The sequence below is a fragment of the Osmerus mordax genome, chromosome 14, assembly GCF_038355195.1.
Source record: "Osmerus mordax isolate fOsmMor3 chromosome 14, fOsmMor3.pri, whole genome shotgun sequence".
Taxonomy (NCBI): domain Eukaryota; kingdom Metazoa; phylum Chordata; class Actinopteri; order Osmeriformes; family Osmeridae; genus Osmerus; species Osmerus mordax.
In genome coordinates, this window is record NC_090063.1 from 3,012,599 (window position 1) to 3,039,744 (window position 27,146).

The 27,146-nt window shown below is 45.3% G+C and overlaps 1 protein-coding gene across 1 annotated transcript; it reads left to right on the top strand.

The window, feature by feature from the left end:
* ttll11 (tubulin tyrosine ligase-like family, member 11) lies at nt 1-26,071 on the top strand. The gene is made up of 10 exons (XM_067250313.1): nt 1-1,073; nt 5,520-5,619; nt 6,206-6,339; nt 8,461-8,757; nt 8,914-9,198; nt 9,319-9,414; nt 9,506-9,615; nt 22,374-22,616; nt 22,780-22,886; nt 24,331-26,071. The coding sequence occupies exons 1-10, from the start codon at nt 504-506 to the stop codon at nt 24,561-24,563; spliced, it is 2,175 nt and encodes a 724-aa protein (XP_067106414.1). The 5' UTR covers nt 1-503; the 3' UTR covers nt 24,564-26,071.
* Nucleotides 26,072-27,146: the final 1,075 nt, after the last annotated feature.

Consider the following 27,146-nt stretch of genomic DNA (forward strand, 5'->3'; position numbering starts at 1 on the left):
CCGGTATTCGATTCTCTCTTTGTCGATGACTGTAAAACGGGAATTGTAAAGTCGGTTAGTAATTTTGGGAAGTTTTATTGGATGCCACAAAACAGAGCATTTGGTTGTGTACAGAATGTCAGTCATGCTGTGTCAGGATGCTATCCTGCGTTAGCTATGCTAATTGGCGAACAGTGTAATAGTCAATTACTGCCAATTTGCTGGGAGTCTGTGCTAGTAGATTAAACACGTGTTGGGAGTAACGGTATGTTTGTCTAGCTATGCTGACAGCTCACTGACATACACTGGCAATGGCAATGCATTGTTTATGGGGTAGAGCTAGAGGCACTGTTAATTGAAACAAACAGAAATAGCTAACTAGCTAATGTTAGCTGTGTAATGAAATGGACGAGGTGATTCCACTCTAGCGATGCTAAATATTATTTACCATTGCAAGCAGTTGTCGCCTAAATGGGCAGTGTGGTGGTGTAGCAGAGCCCTGCCCAGTCGCATAGATCTGTATAATGAGTGATCATTATGTGAAAGCCAAGGTTCAGCTTGAGCAGATGAAGTCATCCGGCGAGGATGCGGAAAAAGAGCCTGGTAGTGGAGCTGAGGACGGGGAGGAAGAAATGCCTGCGGAGGCATCCCCCCCGCCCGCTTCTGTCTCACCCATCCTGCCGAGCAACAGCACCACCACCGCTGGTCGGAATGCATCAAAGACCTCTGTTACTAGCAGGAATCGGAGTAAAAGCAGAGGCAGAGTGGCGAAAGACGATAAAAACACATGCTGTAAACAGGACCCCGACATTGCCTTGCACGGATCGAAAGTACCTGCCAACGCCGGGAGGATTCTAAACCGAATTGGTCATGACCATACGCTTCAAATAAAAGGTACTGGTAAGATTCTGCAAGGTAAGACGGAAAGCAATGGTAACGTCGGGCCCAACCACCAAATAAAAGACGTCAAAGGCGTCAAAGAAGATGGTAACAAAGTTGCCACAAAGAGGAAACCTGTCACCGTGGACACATCTAAAGCCAAAACATCGCTGGAGGCACTGAAGCTGAGCATTAAGCAGCTGAAATGGAAAGAGGTAACAATGATGGGTTGTGCCAACATAAATCCTGACATATATCTCTCTGTCACTCCTCAAACGAACATACAGTACAGGCCTCTGTGACAATGGGATATCCTCTGTGATATGGGTTTGCCAAAGATACAGATACATATGTTATTTCATCTGCAGATAACTGCATCCAATATTTAAATGTAACTTAGATTAATTGCTAGATCATGAAAAGGCCTACATTGAAAGCGTAGCGCTGAGAGCTACTTAATTAAAAGGGCATTATTTTACGAGTAACATTTAGGCCTAGGCCTTAATAATATACCTATTATATCCTTAGGCTTTCATGGATAATAGCAAAGGTTAAGGTGTGGATTGACAGCGTCCAAGCAATTGATGGAGTACACGGTCACTTATAACCCTGTCACTTGAACCTGACAACTCCCTGTCGCGTGGATACAGTAACAGCTGCGTCGCGTTAGGCCAGCTGAAAGTTTGTTCTAAACAGAGAGCCATGCCCTTAATACATTTATGAGATGGCTAATTGATATGGCTGGCCCTCACTTCGGAAGGCGTGCACCGTCTGCCACACGCTGAAGGATGGGCAGCTAGTACCTCCCATCTATTATTGGGCTCTCTCTTCCATTATAAATGACTAGCAGCTCAGGGTAAAGCGTTTGGACCGTTTAGGGAAAGACTTTCTTCGCTGAGAACTTATACCGCCATATTTGAACTCATTATTGAACTTCTCCTTAAGAGAAGTTGTGGAGGTGGTGGGCTGTCACTGAAGCCCTGTTCCCCCAGCTGTACCTCCAAGACAAGGAGAGCTGGGGATCCTATTGAAACATATATTTCAGTGGTGCTGAAAGTTCAGAAAGCCCATTGACCCTAGTAGGCTATTAGCTGCTCTGTGAGTGTGACCGTAAGTTTATTAGACCCACTGGCACAGTTGTTAATGTGAAGGTGAGAGGATTGTAATCCTGTAATGATGATGTCATAGAGATGACTCTCAGATTCCTGCCTATAACGTACCGACTGGTTGGCAATGTAGAGTGTTGGGTCTCATCTTTCACAGTGTTAAGCTGTGTTGTACGTGCAGTGTGGTACCCGACTCTCTCGTTTATTCCTTTATACGTTTAGACAGAGCTCTTACCGTACCTCAATCCACGAAGCAGAGCTAGCTATCTTTCATATTCAGTGCAATGATTACTTATAAGCCTGACATGAGTCTTTCTATCTTTTTCCAGTGGGCTTCCTACTTTTCCATGTATTCATTTAGCAGACACTTATCCAAAGTAACATACAAAAAGTGCTTGAGATTGCAGCAAATAATCAGTCACTGGAATTGCACAGGTTTAAGTACAGCGGTTAGTGCCAATGAACAGTCTGTACGTTTACGAGACACACAGTGCAATAAACGTCATGAAAGCAACATCATCTTTCTTCCTGACATAGACCAGCCCAGCGTGGCGCGTAGAATGACCCTTCTCCCAGCCTCACATCACTGCTCATCTTAGTCCTCTCCTTTTTTGGTTTCTGTGGCCAGCCTTACTCCATCGTCCTCAAGTGCTCCCCAGCTCGGTTGTTTTGCTGACGGTGTCGTTTTGATGGCACAGTAGTTTTAAGGCCAAGGATTTTGCCAGCTGACTTTCAGCATATGGCCTTCTCTCACTTAGAGGTGAAATGATTAGACGTAATCCCTCATAATCCGATAGATTTAAAGTCCCCACTGGGTTGCAGGGAAGGGGCAGATCGAGATTTTGAGCCATTCGTTTGATACAGAGAATAGTGTACTTATAATTTGGATCTGACAGATTACCTTTCTAACTATTCCAGTCAGTAAGTGGACTGAGAGACGCGAACAGCCCTAACACAGCAGATATAGCATAACAAGTAAGTGTGTGTGTGTGTGCGCGCACATGTGACCATTCGTCAAATAAACTAGGCTATGTGTGGATAGAAGCAGTCAGCTGTTGGGCCATGCACACACATACCCATGCACAAACCCATGTACAAACACGTTTATGAAAAACCTTTTGTGTAACCCCCTCGTACTGTTCTTAGTGAAACAACAGGCTTATAGAACAGATACGGCATTTACTGTTGACTAATGGATAGTTATCAAACAGTGAGTCTCATGGTGGGCGGGGTGGGTATTGGGGGGTTGGTGGTGGTGGGTGCCGGCCTGCCAAGTCCTGGCCAGGCTCCTTTATGTCGGGGGCTGTGTGCCAGCTCTGATGGCGAGGCATTAGAGATGACCTCATCCTCCTCCTCCACTGGACAGAGCTAGAACTAGAATGGTCCATTATTCTCTCAATTAAAGCACAAGTGGCCCAAAATGTGTGGTGTGTGTGTGTGTGTACGTGAATGTAATATACTGATGAGCCTATGGCTACTGTAGAGCAGGACGTTCCATCACACCATAATTGGGCTATTTTGGTGGCTCCTCCCCTAGATACATCCCAAATTAATGTGGCCTATATCCGATGTGATCAGATTAAGGCACAGTAGAGAAAGTGGAGGGATGCTTTGTTGTATTTATAGCCGGACTTGTCCGTCATTCAGGCCACTCCAATCTTTCTCACACACACACACACACACACACACACACACACACACACACACACACAGACGTACCTACTTGCATGCGAACACACACAGAGCTCTCCTCGGCCTACAGCCTTTCTTTCACAGTCTGGTTACACACACACAATCAAACACCCTTGACTTGTCAAGTTGGGAAAAGTTTGGCCGGCTTGGCTGGGACTGGTGCAGTACTGACTGACTGGACCGGTCTGGACTGGGCTAGGGAAAGCTGAGCTGTTTATTGGGGCTGAGATCTGGGTGTGCTTGGGTCATAGCTATTACCTTCTTGGGCTAAAGTGAGGATAGGGTTTGCAGAGAATTCATTACACTCGGTTTCACAGGTTGACGGACATATCTGTCGAAAGATATTGTCAGCCAGGATTAGCACTGAACAGATATATTTAAATCGGCACAAATGTTAACAAAAAGTTGTGGCCAATTACCACTAAATAATTATGTAATAATCTGTTGGTAAACAAAATATCTAAATAGGTAACCCACCTCAAAAAATATTTTAGTTTGCCTCTAGTCATCTGCTGAAAGGTGTGTGAGTGTGTACAGGTGCGTGTGTTATAATATCAGGTGTGTTGGTCCATGGCCCGCAGGGTGTTGCTAATCCTGCCATGGTATCTCGGTTTAGTGGGGGAGCGACCCTTCAATGAACCCAGCTTACCTGACTTGAACTAACTGGGATAACTAGACCAATGACATCCCAGATTGTGCTGATCTTCTCATAGGCTAGGCAGGGCTCAACATTATTTTTTTTTGGCACTGGCCGCACTGTCAGGCTGAAACTGAAACCTCTGGTCCCTCAATGCTAATATATAAAAGCTTCCATAGCATTTCATCAGTATGATACTAAGTACCCAAGTCGACACCATTCTTCTGCTGCAGTTCAATAGCCTGGGGGAACGAGGTGAACGGCTAGCCCGTCTTAATTACATTTTAGTCATTTAGCAGACGTCCTTATCCAGAGCGCCTTACAGTAAGGACAGGGACATTCCCCCCGAGGCAAGTAGGGTGAAGTGCCTTGCCCAAGGACACAACGTCATTTGACATGGCCGGGAATCGAACCAGCGACCTTCTGATTACTAGCCCGATTCTCTAACCGCTCTGCCACCTGACTCCTAATTACGTGATATGCCGTTGTTATAAGTCGTGCAGTAACACGATGGGCATCTACATTTAAATTCCTGACCAGCATGGTCAACGGCCTGGAAGATGGCTTGTCAACCATCGGCTTAGCTGTGGCTGGTCAGGGATTGTTTTCGAAAATTGTTGGTGCCTGTGTAAAAAGATCCACTTTTGTCCGCTTTAGACGGGAACATACGACAGACGACACAGTGCATCTTCGTTCCATAAAAAAAAATGCTTCCATTTGAGCTTGTAGCTCTACTTTTCTGCCATCGTCACTTTATTGTCTCGCGCCAGTTGTTAAAAAATTTATCGAGATTAGAGAATTACAATTTGACAACCACTCGTCACTCACTACTCAACTCTTGATTTGCCAACTGTGCGCCCCACAAGCTGAAGTTATTTATGCATTTAGCAAAACATATGAAGGATGTTAACTTTTACAATGCGAAAAAAAAAATTCTATCAATAATTTGCAGTGGCCCTATCGGGCCAGTGAGTTGCTAGTTTAACTGTCCCGACGTTACTTTTTACTGGCCCAGGGCCATCGGGCCATCGTTATTGTCGAGCCCTGCTAGGTAACTGCTTTTTGTGGACATAATTTGAACTACACAGTAGTTGCAATTAACCATGCCTTCATCTTCCTGTAGGATTCGCTGCAATAGTCAACTCATTTTAGTGTGCGTTCGCAGTCAGTTTTTTTGTTTACAAAAATGTGTACAATGTGTTTCTATCTTTCCCCTCTCTCCCCAGTTTCCCCTAGGTAGAAGGACAGCCTGTGACATCTACTGGCATGGTGTCTCCTTCCATGACAACGACAACATTGTCTCTGGTCAGGTCAACAAGTTCCCAGGTAAATGCCTCCTCCAGAACTCTTAAAACGTGAACCACCGAACTAGCACAAGTCATAACATGACATGCACATGCCCCTAATATGCACACACCTGTCCATCCTGAGATTGCGTGCATGCTGGTTGTTAGGGTGCCATGTGTCACTGAGCTGGGCTCGTTATGGTGAGGCTAATACAGTAGTTAGTGCTGTCCTGCTTGGCCACAATAATAACCTGTGGAGAGATTATTGTATTAGTGTGAGGAGCTGGAGTGTATATAGAGCACCTCCACCCACTGGTGCCAGCCTTTTGACATTACACCCGTACTGCTCCACCTGGGTATCCCTCCGCCTCAACAAAAGCAGTGGTCTGCCTGTACAATGTAGTACAGTACGCACCACTACCCCAACTTTGTTTCCCTCCTACAACTCAAGATCAGAAAGCTCTCTGCCTGCCTTCATGCCTGCTTGACTGTGTGTCTCTCGAGTGTGGGTCATGACTGCCTTGTTCGTGTGTCTGTGTGTGCCTTCCTGCCTGTCTGACTGACTGACTGTCTGACTGTCTCCTTATCCAATGTGTGCGCCCACCTCTCCCTGCTCTTGTCTCCAGGCATGATTGAGATGCTGAGGAAGATCAACCTGAGCAGGGCTGTGAGGACCATGCAGGAGCTCTTCCCTGAAGAGTACAACTTCTATCCTCGCTCCTGGATCCTGCCCGAGGAGTTCCAGCAGTTCTCCACACAGGTAGACGCAACCCAAAATAAGACACCAGTTAGGTAACACAGTTAGGTTGCAGCACCCAGATACACCCAGCCCAGCACAATACCCAGGCAGACTCAGCCTGGATAGGAAAGTCCAGGCCTGCTCTTTCATAATATAGTATGGTCACTCAATGCCAGTTGAGTCAATTCAGTGAGTCAACTCAGTGTATCAATTTCCGTCTGATATAATGAAAACCAAAACAACAAGATAGAAACCATTCATCTGTGTTGACCTGTTATCCTGACTGCCATTTGTCAAACTGTTTAAGTCCCATCCCTGGCTCCTTTCCTCTCTGGATTGGCTCCAAACCGCAAGAAAACCTTCAGCCCAAAGCGCTTAATACTATTCTTAGCTTCCAAACAGCATGTTCCTGCTCTGGGTGGAATTGCTGCTCCAGTGGGGGACAGTGGTGAGAGGGCAAAAAATGTCCCACACTACAGCGTGACACGGCCTATCCTGTGCATCTTCGCGGGCTTGCGCATGGGATTTGATAAACCCTTTCGGTTAATGGCCCAGGCCTAATTGGGGTTGGACTCGCATACATCTAGAGCCTTCTTTGACCTCTGTGTGCTGGCCAAGACACACAGCTCAGCATTTGTCCGTGGTGGTGGAGATCCAGTGGTCAGTGGCTGCGGACGTAAACAACACGGACAGTCCTGAGGATCGCTAGCGGCTAAGCAGTTTAAGAAGCAGAGCAGATCAGCTGCTAATAGAGAATGACAAGCTCACGAACGCACTTCTTCTGACCCACCTGGTGACAAGGCCGAACCAGAGGAGCACAGCTGCTGGGCACCAGCCGTGGTTTTATCGCACACACACGCACGAACACACACCGGCTCTCTACTGCAGCATGACCCGCGTGGCTAATTTTAGACCTTAAGCAACAGTCAGGTGTCAAGGGTCCAGCTGGAGTAATGGTACAAGATCTTGGCATGTGGATGGTAACCTTGTGGGTTCAGGTGTGGAGGCAGCCCATTAGCCCAGGGGGACATACCCTCGTAAGCTTTTTAAAGTGAAATATGTGCTGAACGTTCAAAAGCGTAAAGGCTACCGTATATATTAAGGAGTTTGATGGTTTGTATGAGAATGAGCAACCCTTTTTCCTCACAGCAATACAAAGTTGGCAGAACTCTGGTAAAACCTCTGACAAACTGTTACAGCTGTTTATAGTCAGAGGGGGGCGCCAGCGTTCTTCATACAGGCTTGACAGTTCCCCTCTCTGATCTAGAGTAACCTCCTATTATACAAGGACCTTAGCTAAGTCCTCTCAGAATAGTTAGAGAAAGGATTGGTTGAGTGAGGAGGGTGAGGGGTGGAACCTGTAATGTTTGGCGTGTGTACCAGTCTTCTTGTGAGCTTCAAGTTGTGCTCCCGAAATGGTGTACTTCACTCCTTATGCTCTAGGGGGCAGTAAAGAAGCACAGAATGTCAGTGGAAACGCAACGAAGTCAAATGAATTGACATTTAAAGAGCTGTTTTAGACTGAGGCCAGGCTAGATACCATAGGCGTCTGACCATAGGTGGAGGAGTGTCCTTACAAATGTACAGGGGAACCCATTGGAACCCCATAGGAACCCCATAGAAACGCCATAGGAATATCACTTCAGTCGCTCAGGACTCAGTGCTCTGAACAGGAGCACACAACTGCGACTGTTAAAACAGGCACAATTTTTATAATCAGGAGTGAATAGCTGTAATGATGTGTTAATGTGTCTGGTGTGATTAGAATAATTGTGAAGGAGATTGGGATGGTCCACTGAGAAGCAGCAGCAGCTGCAGTAAATCCCTTAACCGACTGTAAAGACCTGCTATTATGCTGGGCTTAATACTATCTGTAGCCAGACTGACAGAGAGAGAGTCCTCCTCTTCCTTATATCCTCTCTTTTAGAAGAGAACATAAGCCTGTATGACCTCGTGTTGAAAGGTCGATGCCTTTTTTAGGTCATTAACACTAGTTATGGTGAGGTTGACAACAATTGGCCGTACTGGCGTTTTAAATGTCAGAGCTGTCCAAGTCAACCAGACAGCCAGTCAACCACACAAACAGCCACCTAGTTACCCAACGGTTCCCCTAACTGCCCTCCCCCCCCCCTCCTCCTCTAGATCCGTATGGTGAAGGAGAACGACTCCACCCTGAAGCCCACGTTCATTGTCAAGCCTGACGGGGGTTCCCAGGGGGACGGGATCTACTTGATCCGCGACCCCAACGACCTGCGACTCATGGGCGGAGCCTCGCCCGGCGGCAAGCAGGCGGTGGTCCAGGAGTACATCCACAAGCCCCTCCTCATCGACAAGCTCAAGTTTGACATCCGCCTGTACGTGCTGGTCAAGTCGCTGAACCCGCTGGAGATTTACATAGCTAAGGAGGGCCTCTCGCGCTTCTGCACGGAGCCCTACCAGGTACAGCACTGCTACACCAGCTCTCCGATGAAGAGAAACACAACACACCCGATGATGTATCATTTCAGTCGATAAGTGATCCCTACCTCCTTTCCTCTTTCCATCCATCCTCCATCCTTCCCTCCCTCCATTCATCTATCCCCCCCCCCCCCCCAGGAGCCCTGTCAGAAGAACCTGAGCCACGTCTTCATGCACCTGACCAACTACTCCCTCAACGTCCAGAGCGGCAACTTCGTCCACTCCGACAGCCTGAGCACGGGCAGCAAGAGAACCTTCTCCAGCGTCCTCTACCGGCTCGCCTCCAAAGGAGTGGACATCAAGAAGGTGTGGTCAGACATCATCTCGTTGGTCATCAAGACGGTCATCGCGCTGGTGCCTGAGCTTCGGGTTCACTACCAGGCCGATATCCCCCCTGGCAAGCCTGGGCCTTCCTGCTTTCAAGTACAGTAGACCCAACAGCAAGTCGACAGGGAAAACCGATTATGAATCCAAATTTCACGATTCACTCTGATTCCAGTGGTAGATGTTGATTGTGCGTGTGTGTGTGTGTGTGTGAATCAGATCTTGGGATTTGATATCCTTCTGATGAAGAACCTGAAGCCTGTGCTGCTGGAGGTCAACGCCAACCCCAGTATGAGGATAGAGCACGAGCAGGAGGTGACCATCATCATCATCGTCATCATCCCCTCCATGATGTTAACCACTTGCAGGAATAATTATATCGTGTGTGTGTGTGTACGTACTATAGGTGGCTCCCGGTGTGTTTGAATATGTCCCCAGTCCCGTGGACGAGGAAGTGAAAGTGGGCGTCATCCGAGACACGCTGCGACTTATGGACCCTGCTCATCGGAAATTACTGTGAGTCACACACACACACACACACACACACACACACTGAACTGGGGAAGTGGGCGGTAGGGTTGCTTATAGGGCATGCTGTCTCTCTCCTCCTCCCTCCCTCCCTCCCGCCATCCCTCTCTCTCTCTTCTGCTCTCCATTCCTCTCTTCTTCCACATCCTCAGTCCAGTCCATCCTTAGTATCCCACCACTGAGCAGCTCTCCATAAGCCTGTTAAACGGAAAAATTAAATTCCTGCCGAGCCGTGATGGAATTTCACACATGACTGTACTGTACCGTGTGTGGCGGCCTGGCGGCTAGCGCTCACTGGCCAACAGGACGGCCTTCACCAGGCTCCCATTAATGACACACACACTCTTCCACTCTCCTCCATTTTCAGGGTAATCATCTGTGTCATTCCCTCTGCTCTTCCTCTCTACCTCGCTCCATGTCTCCACCCGCCCTCCCCTTGAGCACTTCTCCCATCCTCAGTTACGATAAATCACATCCCATATCTTCTATGATCTCTACTCCTCCTCAGAGAGAGAGAGAGAGAGCGGGAGAGAGAGAGAGAGAGAGAGAGAGAGAGAGAGAGACAGAGACAGACACAGACACAGAGAGAGAGAAGAAAACATCTCCTGGAGGGTAAAGCCCTCCTAGCTGCAGTATCAGGATCCTCAGGAGGTGGCATATTGTTATAATCCTGTGGAATATCTTAATCCTAAATCACCTCTTCTGCTCTGGGGTTCGCATCAGCACTAGATCACCTCTGTCAGTGTGTGTGTGTGTGTGTGTGTGCGCGCCATGGCCCACCTGTTCCTTGAGTACACGCGCAGACACATCAAATAGGAGGAGCGCAGTTCGAAATTTTGTTTTTGTGACAAAACTGTCAAATATTTGAGTTTCTGCAATGTTCCGCAGTGTACCGTAGTAGAAATATGACAGGACAAAGCAGGCAGTTTATTGTTACGGGTGCAGTAATGCTGTCACCAGCATACACACACACACACACATCCGTCTCTGCTTTATGTCGTATGGGGAAATAAAAGTTAGCTGTGGTTGTTGCGGGTTGTTCTGGGATGTCAACCCTGCTGATAGGGTGTGACTGAGGTGTGAGGGTGTGAATGGGAGTGTGTGTGTGTGTGTGTGGGGGGGGGGAGGCAGGTAGAAGCTAATTTTACCCCCGCTTTAACACTTAATGCTCATTAATGTAGACATCCAACGTGAAGTGTCCCTGAGAAAGGAAACAGAAAAGCGAGCAGCGAGGACTTGAATGCTTCGGACACGGGACACAAGCGCGTTCAGCATGGCAGCTGCTTCCGTGTGTCTGTCTCTGCGTGCGTTTCCTTGCATGTGCTGTTTGTCAGCTGCCCAGTGAGCAAAATCTATCATCAGGAGAGATGGGGCGCCGCCGCCATGGAAACAGCACCTGAAATCTGATGATGACGGTGGTGGTGGCTTCACCTCATAAAAAGCTTGTATACCGGCCGTGAAGGCGAGCCTCTTTCTCTCTCTATCCCTCATAACCCCCCCCCCCTTCCATTGTGACCATGTCAGCCAAATGGTCCGCAGGAGCAAAACCTTTAGTTAGCTTATTGTCTGTGAGAAGAGTGGATGAACAGAGTGCTGTGTGTTTGTATGCATGTGTGTGCATGTGGTCATTACGCTGTCATTATTCTGTCTATTCCGAAGGGACATTCTGCTGTTGTTGCCAAGATATCTCCTGCTGTTGTAGACACGTATGTGTGCGCACGTGAATGTGTGTCGCTGCAAACACACAACGCTCACAAAAAAAGATTTTTTTTATTAGTTGCTTCTTCCCTGCGACAGTGTGTCTAGCATCGAGACAGCTCTGCCGTTTTTAATGAGCCAATCAGGACGTCTTGCTGTCTCATCATTAGCAGGAACTGTCAACGTCTGGGCAGCTCTCTCCTTGTCTTGAGTTTTGTAGCTGGAAAGAAAACATGCTCCTGCAGCATGCTGGGAACTGGAGTCTGTTGTTTTCCAGACCTCTGTGGTCCACTGCTGTGTACCTGTGTGGACTACTGGCAGCTGTTCACACAACACAGTCATCCTGGGAGGTAGAACAAGAAGGGAGAGAGAGAGAGCAGAGACTGAAGGTAAAGAAACACAGGGAGAAGAAGACTGATACATATAGATCTGGTGGAGGGGGGTGGGTTAGAAAGAGATGGAAAACAGTGGGGAGGACGGAGAAAGGGTTGAAAGAAAGGGGGAATGAGGCATAGGATGTGAGAGACGGAGAGCGAGCGATTTGAGGAAAGAATGGGGGATGTGTGACTAGCCCACTCAAACATGCACAACTATCGTTGGTCCTTCAGCATTGATACAGAAGCACTCTGGGAGCTGAGGTGTGTGTTGCACATCCAGAACCATTGTTGTGGATGATTTACGGGTTTAAGCCATAATCTGCATGTTGAACAGAGCAGTAGACATTAGCTAACAAGCGAACAGAAAAAGAACGAGAGGTAACACACACACACATACAGGAGACACTACTGTACTAGACACACAGTTTGCACAGTTTTGCAGCAGGCTCAGGATGGTTCTATAGATGGGACCAGAGCTTTTCTTTGGTTCTATTTGGGGAGAATTCTCCTCATTCTGTCAGCCAGGCAGACGTGGAACCGTATTCTCCTGTCTCCTCATGTCTGTACACATCTCACTGATCCCTCTATCTCCTCTCACCCTTCCTGCAGGATCAGGGCTGTGTGTGCGTGTGCATGCAGGTGGGTGTATGTGTGTGTGTCTATGTCTAAACCTTTTTCTGCACTGGGGCTAAAGGTATCTCTCTATTTAAGGCCATGGCAGCTGAAATAGACCTTCTGTGTTTACCTTAAGTAACACTGGTAAGGTAAAATGCTTTTATTGAAATACAGATTTGTCACCGTCACTAAATGTATTTAAAACATCCGCTGTGTCTGTGGCTGTCTCTTTGTCCTGTTTTTTTTTTGTGTGTGTATGATGAGTGAGGCTGTGTATTTTTCTGTTGTTATGTGATTGCTTATGTATGTGTCCTAGCTTGTCTGGTCTGTATCTGTGGTTGTCTATCTCTAGTCTCTGTCTGTTGATTTGTGACAGTCTAATGTCTGTCTGTGCCAGACAGGTGTCACAGGTGTGTCTGTGGTTATGTGATGGTGTACTTGCTCTGTCTGTGCACTGTCCTGTGTGTGGGTTGTGTTTCAAGTTTAGGTTGAGTTTCAGGCTTACAATTTGTGCTATTTGTAACCAGTACATTGTGACAGTCGGATGTCCGTCTAACGGCTCGTGTCGGTGTCCTAGCCTGGCCTGTCTGGCCAGCCCCTGTTGTTGTGTGACGCTTTAATGGCCATCATGTCCTTGTCTAAGCTCTGGGCTGATGGGTCCCATTAAACATTCAACCAGCTCTCTCAATGCCATTTACCCTCCTCACTTATTGATGGAGAGGGAAGCTGTCAGAGGGCACCCAGAAACACCACCACTAGACGTGTGTGTGTGTGTGCGTGACCTCACATGAATTTGCATGTGTGTGTGTTCGTGTGTCTGGTGAATGTCTGTCTCGTAGGACATCAAGAAACACCCAGAAACACCACCACTAGACGTGTGTGTGTGTGTGTGTGCGTGACCTCACATGAATTTGCATGTGTGTGTGTTCGTGTGTCTGGGTGAATGTCTGTCTCGTAGGACATCAAGAGCCTCCCGCTCACCGACACGCGGAAAGAAGACAATCTTTTATAGAGCCGGTCCTAGATTACAGGAGCTGCAACACTACTGTTTCCTGTCGACCGACTCCTTTGTGTGCAGCCCGAGTCCAGCATGTACAGGAGCCTGTATCTCTACAGACCTACAGGGATGTAGGGATGGATGGAGGGGGTGAAAGAGAGAGGCCGAGATTAAGGCATGGAAAGAACAGCTAAGACAGCTAGACTGAAGTGGAATTAGTTGTTGTTTTTTCCTCTCATTGATCCGCCAGGCCAGTGGACTATATTGGCCAACCCACCTCCGCCGCTCTCCCTAAATCTTTCTTTCTTTCCCTCAGCCCCTAATCACTTGACCTCCCCTTACCCTCCACATCTTTCTCCCTCACCCCCCAGGCCCACACCTCACTACCAGCTTGTGGTCATTCAGGTCCAGCTTCTCTCCAGGTGGCACTAACTTTGACAAAGCGTCTTCTTCGCGTGATGACCTACTTAAATGTGAACCCCACAGCCTAGAGGATGACATCAGTGAGGGGGAAGGGGAAGGGAGGGGGGGGCGGGAGATGGACAGACAGAGGGGGAGATTAGAAGAGTATTTGGATGATGAAATAGCAAGTCATATCTCCAGCAGGCAGAGATAGCTAGACTGCAGAGCAGAGCAAGGTGAAATTAAGATGTGTTCATTCTATCTCTCACTCCCTCGCTCAGTCAGTTGGCCAACTTTATTCCTTCCTGTCCGTTTCCCCTTTTCTTTCTTTTTATATTTCTCTCTCAAATGTCAAGTGCTGTCTGTTACGTGGAGCAGCGGTCCACTCACAGTTATCTCTCTCTCTCTCTTCAGTCTGCCTCAACACTGGTGGATCCCCCTCTAGCCCAGACCATTCTTATTTCTACAATCCACCACCAGACATGTTTCTCTCTGCACACACTGCAGAGAGAACGCACAGTCACTGTTCCGTTCTCTTTTTTCCCCCCAATGGGGCGCGGTTGCTTTACACTCAGTATCGTGGGGGTTTTCAATATCCTGAGGAGATGTAGCCATGGTAATATGCAGGAATAGAGAGAGGAAGGGATGGAGAGATGAATGGAGGAAAGGGGGGAGTGAAGGGGGTTGGAGATTGCTTTGCCAGCTCAAATGGCAGCTCTCTTAGAGTGAAAGTGGTTTGTTTGCAGAAAAGTTGGATGTGTGTGCGTGTGAGTGAGAGAGAGAAAGAGAGAGAGTGCGTTTGGAGATTAACTTATTTTCTATATTAGCATCTCTTTCTTTTTTCAATGCACAAATACACATACGCACACACTGACCAGATTTGCTCCCGTGAAATGGGCCTCCTCTCTCTCTCTGTCTCTCTCCCTCCCCCCCTCTCCCCCTCCCTCCCTTCCTCTGTATAAGTACGAGGATCTCAAGCGAGACGTGAAGAAGGAAGGATGCTTTTTAGCCCGCTTTCCTCCCTGCACTTCTCCTCCATCCTCTGTTCTCTCCCTCCCGTCTCTGGGACTCATTGAAAGCAAGGCTTGCATTCTATTCACATAATTAACTAATAATTGGGTTTGCTCAAGCCTTAGGCGAGCACAACCATTGTTGTCTCTCATATATATTTATTATTATTTTCCCACCCCTAAGGATCCCTCAATATTTGGACTACATAGACAACGTCGGTGTCAAAGTGTTCGTCTTGGTCACGATTGCGTTGCTTGTATTTTTATTTACGTTCCGTTGCATGGTTTAGATTAGAAGCTTACAACGTTTTTATGGAAAAAAGGGCCTTGTGTGCACCAAGGGATCTCAGTGCTAGCCTAAAGTCACAACGTCAGCACACATTAGCAACGACGCATAGATACGATGTTCTAGTAAGACAGACAGCAATATTAGCGAGCCCTCAGCATTAGTACCTTAGCTAAAAGTCTAGGAAAGCTGAGGCTACTGTTTCGCTAGGTACCTACGAACATGTCTTAATCTGCTAGACAAGTAGGTTGCCCTTCGTTCTTTTGGTGAGCAGTCTCACAAGCCCTACTTCCTTTACAAAAAAAGTCTATTAAAGTATACTATAAGTGTACTAAAAAATGGATAGTACGCTTTCAAAGTATGCTTTGAAAATAGTTCACTTTTCATATACTTATAATAAGTATACTTAGAAAAAAGTTCACTTTTCATATACTTATAAGAAGTATACTTAGAAACAAAAAATGGTATACATTTTTTCTGGAGTAGGATGTAGGCTACGTTTTCTTTTATTATACAGCAAAAACAGTCTAAATACTTTTAAAGTACATTACAAGTTACATTTTTTAGATCCATCTTGTATATTCTAATTATTCATGTCTAGGAAGATTTATTATGCATTGCACATTGAATCTTTTTTGTTACTGAAGCTGTAACCTTAATTATGGCCAAAACATATTGAAGCCCTATACTCTTATACGATACTAATAAATATCAATTGGAGTATTAATGGAAAAAACGAAAAAAATACTTGAGAAAGAAGCAGACAGAAGGGTTGCATTATGCATTTGAAGGTTATACTGTCAAACTGACTGAAGAACGAAATAACGACATGAAAAAATGAAAATAGTGGCTCATTGGCTGGTCAATTCCCATGATGCAAGGCGGTAAATAGTGTTAAAATTTGCAGATAAATTTGCCGTTTGTTCGAAATGCAAATGTACCTTCATGAATTTCGTTTTTTTTTATTGTGTCTGCTTAGAATGTAGTGTTTTGTTGCATAGTAATTGTGTGTGCTTTGCCTTCGGCAAGGGCAAAACCTTTGTTCTCTCACATATATATTATTGGGTGTGCTCAAGCCTTCGGCGAGAGCACAACCTTTGTTCTCTCACATATATATTATTATTTTTTTTATTTCTTTTTGCCCCCCTAAAACTCAGTCAATATTTGGCCTACATAGACAACGTAGGTGTCAAAAGTTTTGTCTTGGTAGCGATTGAGTTGCTTCTATTGGAATTTACGTTCCGTTGCATGGTTTAAGCGTAAGTTAAGTTTTTGTGGCGAAAAGTGAAGCTAACGGTGGCTAATTTGCTAGCCACAGTCACTGACGTTACTAACGTCACTGCGTCACTAACGTCACGAAAACACACGTGACTACCTTTGCCAGAACATTCGTTTAGCATCTGTTAACTTGGGGGATAGCTAGGCTAACTATAGCTTTACTGCAAGGCAGCTGCAGAAACGCCACAAGAAAAGAGGCCAGGGTGATAACTATTTACTCATTTTACTTTGTGATATGACACACAATTGTGATGTGTAATGTACAATATAAGCTGATATTATTAAGGAAGTACATCTACTTTCGGAAACAGTAGTCTACTATTTCACTGAAGTATTAGCATCATGACATTAGCCTGTGTTGCCCGGGCAACACATACTACAGTGGTCTATGATGTAGCGTTATCTGTTTTCAATCGTTAAAATAAACATTCCTCACATATACATTTTCGTTGTAGGATTTATTATGACATTAGAAAACGATTTGTTGGTGAAATTACCATTACCTGTGGTTTCAAACCAGTGTAGCTCACTGCAACGCTGTAGCTTATGCGAGACACACTACAAAAACATCTAGCTACAGTACACAGCTGTTTAGGAAGTCAAACGGGGACAGAAAATGTTCGGCACTCCCCTTACTTAAATCAAAAGTCTATCTAACTACTAACCTGAACTTCATTGCCACAGCCTAAACATTGTCAATCTGTTCATGAAAATAATTAATTTCAGCCTAAACCGTACAACGGAACGTTAAATCCAATTCAACCAACGCAATCGCTACCAAGACGAACACAGCAGTAGTCTAGTACTGTACCGTAGTAGTACAATTTACCGGGGCAGCTTCTCCACACAGGGCTATATCGCATTTTGCGTTGTTACTGACCATGATCGCTACCAGTGAGCTTTTTATGAATGAGCAATTTTCCACTAAATAAATGTCAAGCTTATTTACGTTTTGGGGGGCATATTTTCAGTTAGCAGATGGTACCGTTTGAATCGCGATTCCATCTTCTACTGCCGGGTAACGTCGTAGAATAATCTTCAAAGGGGTTGTTTATTCATGAATGAATGCAATATGAGTAGGCTAAATGCCTGAAAATATCATGAAAAGAGAAAAACTTAAAATGACGTTTAAATCATAGAGATTAGGTCAATTTTTACACCGGTCTGCAATAATGTCACGAAAACACGCGTGACTACCTTTGGCAGAACATTCGTTTCGCATCTGTTAACTTGGGGGATAGCTAGGCTAACTATAGCTTTACTGCAAGGCAGCTGCAGAAACGCCACAAGAAAAGAGGCCAGGGTGATAACTATTTACTCATTTTACTTTGTGATATGACACACAATTGTGATGTGTAATGTACAATATAAGCTGATATTATTAAGGAAGTACATCTACTTTCGGAAACAGTAGTCTACTATTTCACTGACATATTAGCATCATGACATTAGCCTGTGTTGCCCGGGCAACACATACTACAGTGGTCTATGATGTATCTGTTTTCAATCGTTAAAATAAACATTCCTCACATATACATTTTCGTTGTAGGATTTATTCTGACATTAGTAAACGATTTGTTGGTGAAATTACCATTACCTGTGGTTTCAAACCAGTGTAGCTCACTGCAACGCTGTAGCCTACCCGAGACACTAGTGTGAGTAGCTAACAAAAACTCCTCAGCTGTTCAAGTCAAACGGTGACAGAACATGTTCGGCACTCCCCTTACTCAAAAGTCTTTCAATAGTTGAAACAATCTGACTACTAACCTGAACTTCATTGCCACAGCCTAAACTTTGTCAATCTGTTCATGAAAATAATTAATTTCAGCCTAAACCGTACAACGGAACGTTAAATCGAATTCAACCAACGCAATCGCTACCAAGACGAACACAGCAGTAGTCTAGTACTGTACTGTAGTAGTACAATTTACCGGGGCAGCTTCTCCACACAGGGCTATATCGCATTTTGCGTTGTTACTGACAATGATCGCTACCAGTGAGCTTTTTATGAATGAGCGATTTTCCACTAAATAAATGTCAAGCTTATTTACGTTTTTGGGGGCATATTTTCAGTTAGCAGATGGTACTGTTTGAATCGCGATTCTATCTTCTGCCGGTAAAGTCGTAGAATAATCTTCAAAGGGGGTTCTTTATTAATGAATGAATGCAATATGAGTAGGCTAAATGCCTGAAAATATCAGAGAAGGGACAACTTAAAAGGACGTTTAAGTCATAGAGATTAGGTCAATTTTTACACCGGTCTGCCAAATGTATTCGTTTTGATTCAGCCTGTCAGCTGCCTCTTGCAGGGGAAATGAGAAGACATCATATTTCATTCTACACTTCACTCGTATTTTGAGTTGTAAATGAGCAGCAAAAAAAAGATGCTTTAAAATCTATGTAATCTTTATAAATAATAAGTAGGCCCGATGCATTTTTATATAAAATATACAGACCCCTGTTCAACCGACGCAAGCAAGCACACCCTACAATTTCCCCAGAAATTGTATCCTCTCTAGTTATTATTATTATTATTCTTTTTGCCCCCCTAAAACTCAGTAAATATTTGGCCTACATAGACAACGTAGGTGTCAAAAGTTTCGTCTTGGTAGCGATTGAGTTGCTTCTATTGGAATTTACGTTCCGTTGCATGGTTTGGGCTTCAGTTAAGTTTTTGTGGCGAAAAGTGAAGCTAACGGTGGCTAATTTGCTAGCCACAGTCACTGACGTTACTAACGTCACTACGTCACTAACGTCACGAAAACACGCGTGACTACCTTTGGCAGAACATTCGTTTCGCATCTGTTAACTTGGGGGATAGCTAGGCTAACTATAGGTTTACTGCAAGGCAGCTGCAGAAACGCCACAAGCAAAGAGGCCAGGGTGATAAATATTTACTCATTTTACTTTGTGATATGACACACAATTGTGATGTGTAATGTACAATATAAGCTGATATTATTAAGGAAGTACATCTACTTTCGGAAACAGTAGTCTACTATTTCACTGACATATTAGCATCATGACATTAGCCTGTGTTGCCCGGGCAACACATACTACAGTGGTCTATGATGTATCTGTTTTCAATCGTTAAAATAAACATTCCTCACATATACATTTTCGTTGTAGGATTTATTCTGACATTAGTAAACGATTTGTTGGTGAAATTACCATTACCTGTGGTTTCAAACCAGTGTAGCTCACTGCAACGCTGTAGCCTACTGTACCCGAGACACTAGTGTGAGTAGCTAACAAAAACTCCTCAGCTGTTTAAGTCAAACGGCAACAGAACATGTTCGGCACTCCCCTTACTCAAAAGTCTTTCAGTAGGGAAACTATCTGACTACTAACCTGAACTTCATTGCCACAGCCTAAACTTTGTCAATCTGTTCATGAAAATAATTAATTTCAGCCTAAACCGTACAACGGAACGTTTAATCGAATTCAACCAACGCAATCGCTATCAAGACGAACACAGCAGTACAGTAGTCTAGTACTGTACTGTAGTAGTAGAATTTACCGGGGCAGCTTCTCCACACAGGGCTATATCGCATTTTGAGTTGTTACTGACAATGATCGCTACCAGTGAGCTTTTTATGAATGAGCGATTTTCCACTAAATAAATGTCAAGCTTATTTACGTTTTTGGGGGCATATTTTCAGTTAGCAGATGGTACTGTTTGAATCGCGATTCTATCTTCTGCCGGTAAAGTCGTAGAATAATCTTCAAAGGGGGTTCTTTATTAATGAATGAATGCAATATGAGTAGGCTAAATGCCTGAAAATATCACGAGAAGGGACAACTTAAAAGGACGTTTAAGTCATAGAGATTAGGTCCATTTGTACACCGGTCTGCCAAATGTATTCGTTTTGATTCAGCCTGTCAGCTGCCTCTTGCAGGGGAAATGAGAAGGCATCATATTTCATTCTACACTTCACTCGTATTTTGAGTTGTAAATGAGCAGCAAAAAAAAGATGCTTTTAAATCTATGTAATCTTTATAAATAATAAGTAGGCCCGATGCATTTTTATATAAAATATACAGACCCCTGTGCAACCGACGCAAGCAAGCACACCCTACAATTTCCCCAGAAATTGTATCCTCTCTAGTTGTCATTGTTGTGCTGGTTTACCATTGTAACCATAAGTTAAATGACTGTTACGTTTGATAAGAGGAGCTGGATTAACGTTACATGAGACCAAATGCAGGAATTAGCTTCTTTCAGCTAATAATAAGTGTCACTTGGCGAGGGCCCCGTTCTCGTCAAGATCGATGGCGTTGGAAGGGCGCCTAAACATATAAATATTATAGTAAATCATAGTAAATGGATATTTATTAAGTTTACTTGTAAGTATGTATTCATGTATTCAATTAATGTAAGTACTTACATTAATTGAAAGTGCACTTGAAAGTATTCCAAAGTATATTTTTGAAGTACTTTAGGAAGTATACTTCATAAACTAAAAGTGCACAACACAGGCTACTTTACAGTATTCAAAAGTAAACTTCAAATACACTATAAGTGTACTTTAAAGTGTACAAAATGACCTAAAAAGTTGGCCAATTCAGTTTACTTAGTAAAAAAAATAGTATATAAATAAGTACACTGCTTGTAAACTTTAGGTACCATGATAATAGTATACTTTTTATACTTAAGTATACTTACAAATTAAACTTGAAGTGTACTTCTTTTTTGTAAGGGTTACCCAGCGTCATGGAGCCTACCAGGTAAATAGTTATTTAGCACTAGCGTTGTTAGCTACTGTATCCCTGCCTGTGTTTGCGCTGTTGCTCAGCAAGTATTGTGTTGTGGTGTAGGACTGTAGACAAGCGCATCATACATTTAAGCAATTTAAGACTTGAATGTACAGTACGTAATGTCACATTAAATAATGTATTTAACACTCAAGCTTGTGTGATGCGTCGCTTTATTGTTGCATGGTTTAGGATTATATTACAGTAAGTAAAATAGTCTGGTTAAGTAGGCTTACATAAGTGAAGTGAACACAATTTTGCTACCTGCATATACCTACAGCTGGCAGCCAGCCCCAGTAAATTGTAGAGCTAGCTAACTACTTAACTTCTGCTGTGTGGGAATCGCAGGAGCTAACCAGTCAAAGGGCGTACAAAAATACAGGGTGTTCATATTCACAGCCTGGAAACATACCCATCTGTAACCGACGCAAGCACACCCCACAATTTCCCCAGAAATTGTACCCTCGCTAGTTGGTTTTGTTTCTCCTTGAGCTGCTCGAAGCTCAAGGAGTTTTTCTTTCTACCTTTCCCTCCCTGATTTTCTCTCCATCCTTCTTTCTCCCTCTCCCTCTTTCTCTTTCTCTTTCCCCCTCCCTCCCTTCCTCCCTCTCTCCATCCATCTTTCCCCCGGGGTCACCCAGGACTTGCCCAGCCGTCTGGCTTTTTGCCAGGAACACAGAAAGAGGTTTCGAGCATCCCTGTTCTTTTCACTTTGACACACACACATACACTCACACACACGGCACACGTCTGCTGTTAGCGATGATTGTCTCTTATTCTTAAATGAGCTGTAGGCAAAATCAATAGAAAATATGCATGTTTGTTTGTGTGCGACTGTGTGCGTAAATGCTGACATAACTTTAGGCGGGCTTGTTTGACAGAAACAAATAAAGGCAGACAGAGACTGACTTATTAAAACAATCACTGTGTTTACACATTCAACTGTATTGCCTTGGGCTTCATGTTTCAGCAGTCTGGCATTGTATTACCTGCTGGGGTGGGGTGTATTTGTGTGTGTGTGTGACACACACATTCACACAATTAATGTCACCCTATTGTTGTACATCACAGTAGCATCACGTTGACCTCTCTATTGGCCTATCTCCATTTGTTGAACACAGTTTTTCTTTTTCGCTCCACTTCCCACACACAACAGTGTGACCGTTTATTGACCAGAGTACTTTACACAAATGCAAATATCCTTTCCTTAATAAAAAGCACATCATTGTTCGCCATCTGTGACGAGACGTGTTTTAGTATCACCATCCCCGTCCTCCATCTCATCCTTTCTCCCTCCCTCTTCCTCTCCCTCGATTCCCCGGCAACAGGGCCCATCCCGGGGGCGTGTCAGAGCCGCAGGAGGAGATCCTGGTGGACGCGGCGTCTCCGGAGCGGGGGGGCGAGGAGGGCGGCCTCCTGCCTTCGCTGTGTCTGAAGCAGGTGTTCCCCAAGTACACCAAGCAGTTCAACTACCTGCGGTTGGTGGAACGCATCACCACCCTCTTCCTGCGCTTCCTGGGGGTCAAGGGCAACATGCGGCTGGGCCCCACCGGCTTCCGCACCTTCATCAGGTAGGTGGCTGGGTGACGTACACACGCACAAGCACACACTAAGAAGTGTGAGAAGTTGCTGTTTGTTTGCAATGTATTGAGCGTGTTCCCGAGCCTTGTTCCACACTCTCCAGCTGTGCAGATTTAACATTGGGTCTGTGTGTGTGTGTGTGTGTGTCTTTAGGAACTGTAAACTGAGCAACAGTAATTTCTCCATGGCATCGGTGGACATCCTCTACATTGACATCACACGTCGCTGGTCCGGAATGCTGCCTGACTCCAGAGAAGCAGGTAACACACACACACAGCGTTAAAGGACAAGGGACCAGCTAACCTTTTATAGCAAGTGTAGATGTGCGCTTGTATAATCTCCCTGCGGCTTTCCCTGTTCACGGCATACTTTCCTCCACCTTCGGCACCTCTCCGTCCTCGGTCGTCCTCTCCCTCTCCCACCCCTAGCCTCTCTCTTTCTTTCCCCCGTCTCCCCTCCATCTTCGATCCAGCCATCATCATACAGCTCCCTCCCTCCCCAACAAAGCTGGGTTATAATAGAAATGAACTAGCGTCGGAGAGCAGCGGATATACGGGGGAGAGGAGCCACACTGAATAATTCATCAGCAGCACCTGAAGATGTGCGATGGGGGGGGGAATCACGGCTGATTGAACGCAGCAGCACAGCAGAGGCCGGATGGAGAGAGTCGGGGAGCGAGGGAGGAGGGAGGGAGACGCGGGGTGGGGGGGAGAGAAGATGAGTCGTGAGTCGAATAAGGTAGCGGCCCCAAAAGAAGGGAGTGAGAATTTGGTCATTAGCCCTGTGGGGCCGAGAGGCAAACAGAGGCCTTTGTGTGTGTGCCCATGCGTGTTTGGAAAGGGGAGGGTTATGGATAAGGCAAGTGTTTATTAATAATAAAGTTCTGGGTTTTGGAAAGTGAGAAGAAGCTGACTCAAGACTTTTGCCGAATACTAAAAGCTCCCTCCTTATCGCCTCTTAAGAAAGGCTCTTTTCCCTCTCTTTCTCTCTCGTTCTTTCTCTCTCGTTCTATCTCTCACTAACCTTGTGAGACATTCAAAGAAAATGAACTATTCCTTCTCTCTTTATCCTTATTTTTTCCCCTTCCGCTCCTATACGGTTATTAAGAACGAGGCGCCATGACAAAAGGCTGTAATAAAGGCTGGTACTCACTCAGGAAAACACTCCCCCAGAGGGAGGGGTTGCAAGATTTGAGAAGGATGGGAGTCCGACCTGCATTAAAAAATATTTAAGAGTACCAAAGTACCCTATGTATTGCCAGATGGTGTGTGTGTGCTGCATGTTGTTTGATATATTTGTCAGATTCGTATAATGGTTTTAATATTCTTTTAGTTATTTGTAGTATATCTTGGACATAATAGTTTCTCTCTCTGTGTGTGTGCGTGTGCGCGTGCGTGTGTGTGCAATCGCTATGCAACTCTTGTTGGATGGGCTTGGTTCTTGAGTCAGATTTGCAGACAGTGATTAATTTAGGGACCATGGAAAGCTATGAAATTCTAGCCCAATCCACAGGAGCATTCACGCTGTAATGGTAGTCTATCAGTGACGTTTAGTTTCTCTGTCGCGTCTGTCTAGCATGACAGCTTCATCTTTTATATTTGTGCTCCAGGGTTTCAGAGTATAGTCGTCTGGCGATGTATACTCTGGACAAATAAATCTTCCTGTGTGTCTCTCACGCTTTCCTATTTTCCTCCCTCTCTTCAGGTATGGGTTTGCAGGCGTTCGTGGAGGCGTTCTTCTACCTGGCCCAGCGCAGGTTCAAGTCCCTGGCTCTCAGGGAGCAGGTTCTGTCTCTGCTGGAGCTGTGCGAGGCCCAGCTGGAGCCCCCTGGGGGGCCGGGAGAGGAGAGACGCTCACTGAGCTGCACCAGAGCCCTGCCTGCAGGGGGGGGCAGGACTCACCACCAGACCCAGCCTCCCGCCTCATTGACCCCCTAACCCTCCCACCCCCCTTCTCTTACCAGAGCCTGAGGCGCTTTCTCAAGTCCAACCTGGAGAACTGATGGTGGGTTGGGGGAGGCTTGAGGGTACACTAGTCACTCGCACACACAAACACACTGAGACAAAACCCCCCCACCCCCACCCCAGGGGCACATGTCAAGAGGCGAGAGAAGGATTGGGATCACCTCAAAACCTGACCTCTGTGAGACCTGCTCTGGGTTTGATTGCTTTTCCTTACTTGGAGGAGGGAGGCCCACAAGGGGCTGAGAGAATGGTTAGAGAAGAAACAAATAAATTGTGTGTGTGTGTGTGTTCCGGCCTTGGTGTGGGACATGTATGAATGGAGTGTGTGCAGAGGCTGTCCGGTCTGTCTCTGCGGGGAGCAGATATATGACTTGTCTTGGCAGGAGAGCCATGCTTTAAATGCACTTATTGATTCTTACCTTCAGGGCAGCTGTGTGCCTCCCATCACCTTATCAACCAATCCCCTGGACAATCACACACACACCCCCACACACACATACTCTTCAGGGAAATATATGAAGGCTTCAGCTTATACTGCTGACCACACAATATGCATGGCCATTCTTCTCAAACACACACAAACACTCTGTATCAAAAATGCATGTGTTAATCTGAGCTTTTGCACAACAGCTCTTAAACCTATAATATTTGCACAGATGTGCGTGTCTGACTGTGTTTGTGTGACAACATATGACCATGTAATGGCCATTGACTCTGCTGCAGTTTTTGTTACAGCTCTCAGAGCCAATCAGGGTCAAGCAAGACCACATAGTCCGAAAGGGTAAGGTGATCCTCCCACTTCCTCTTAACTCAGATCAGCAGCTACTCTAAAATGGCCGCCTTAGACCACAGCAGTGGGTCACGCAAAATGGCCGCTGTAGAAGAACATCAGCAAGAAGGATCTTAAGACTCACAGCTTGTTTACGAATTAAGTGTCATTCGTGGTGATGTTTTAATTGTATCATTTTTTTTGTATTTGTTTGATTGTTTATTTTCAACATTATTTATTCACTGCCGTGTCACTTGATGTTAGACTATGTTAAAGCTTGCCAGAGAATGAACACAGGCTCTCAGTTTAATCCCTGTCATAGGGACAACACAAACTAGCAAACTCACAGAACACTTCCATTCATGAGTGGTTTGTGTACACCACACCATTGTACATTAGGAAGAGGAGGGAATTCTGTATGGCGAACACATCAGGGACTGCAGTTTGTTTTTGAGAAATCCCACTGATTACCTAAGAAGGCTCAAACTATCAGTATATCTTCTGTTGAAACTCTAGATATGGAAGAAGAAAAAATTGTTGAGTGTTTCTTGAGAATCACATATAACACGGGACTTGAATATTACTGAATTCCACATCAAATAGAAAGAGGACACGGACACTGTCTGTACTGTATGATAGCTCTAAAATACTCAATAAAATGTAACTGACCTTAAACTGTGATTTGAGTTTTTCCCCTCCATTAAATGTTGATTAGTCCTGATTGTCGCTGTCTTTGTTGTGTGTGTAATTGTGACGTGCAGGTCTGGACTGGGACTGGAAAACGGCCAGGGACTTTGAAACGCAGACCGGTTAAGACTGTGTATTATTATTATATATATTTTTTTTTTGCATTATGCCTCGGCCGTTTTACCGGCCGTTCAGGAAATCTCCCGACTCTCCCGATGGCCAGTCCGACCCTGGTGACGTGTATCTGATCATTGTGACTGTCAACCTTGGTTTTCTATGCCACTTTTCTATGCTTGTGTTCTCAGGAACCTGTTTTGACTTAGTAAAATTAGGCCTAAATGTCCCCACCCCAGCTAAATGCCCCCATCCCAGCTACATGTCCATCTTAATGTTCCAACTGAAATGTGCCCACACCTTCTAAATATCCTCACTCCAGCTAAAGGCCCAGTTAAATGGCTAAACTCAAGCTAAAAGTCATCATCCCATTTAAATATCCCACTGAATGTCCCTAACTCTAGAAAGGGATACTCCAGTTGTTACAGGATGGCTGTGTGTGAAGTGGGGCACGTGTGTGTATTTGTGTGTGAAGGAATCAGGGGCATCCTCCTTACACAGCCTTGCCGCTAAGTAAGGCTCATGGGGAGCAATTAGACATCTCCCTCAAACAGAGAGCTGATGAGCTGGCCGGTCTTAATGAGATCCGCTCAATGGCAGCCCAAGTCCAAGCAAATGGGAAAAATATATGAATTCCATCAGCAGAAAACACACCGGCTCATGTTCTGTAATGAAGAAAAGCTCCAAGAAGACATGTCCATTCAGCTTTGCGCTGCTCTGTGGTGCCGCACATGGAGGTTTGAGGAGCAGAGTTGCTACCAGCTTTGATCTCCGGTGATGTGAATGTTCTAAAACATGCGTAGGGTGCCATGATTTCACAGTGCTTGAGTGCCTCTGTGATTTAGGTAGTCTCATGCTGATGCGTGCTGATGTTCTTTGATATAAAGTACACACAGCATATCACCCTCAGCGGTAAACTGGATGTTGTCAGTTTAGCCTAGCATCCCTCTGGTGTCGGGTGTCCCTCCCTTAGTCATCCCCTCCTC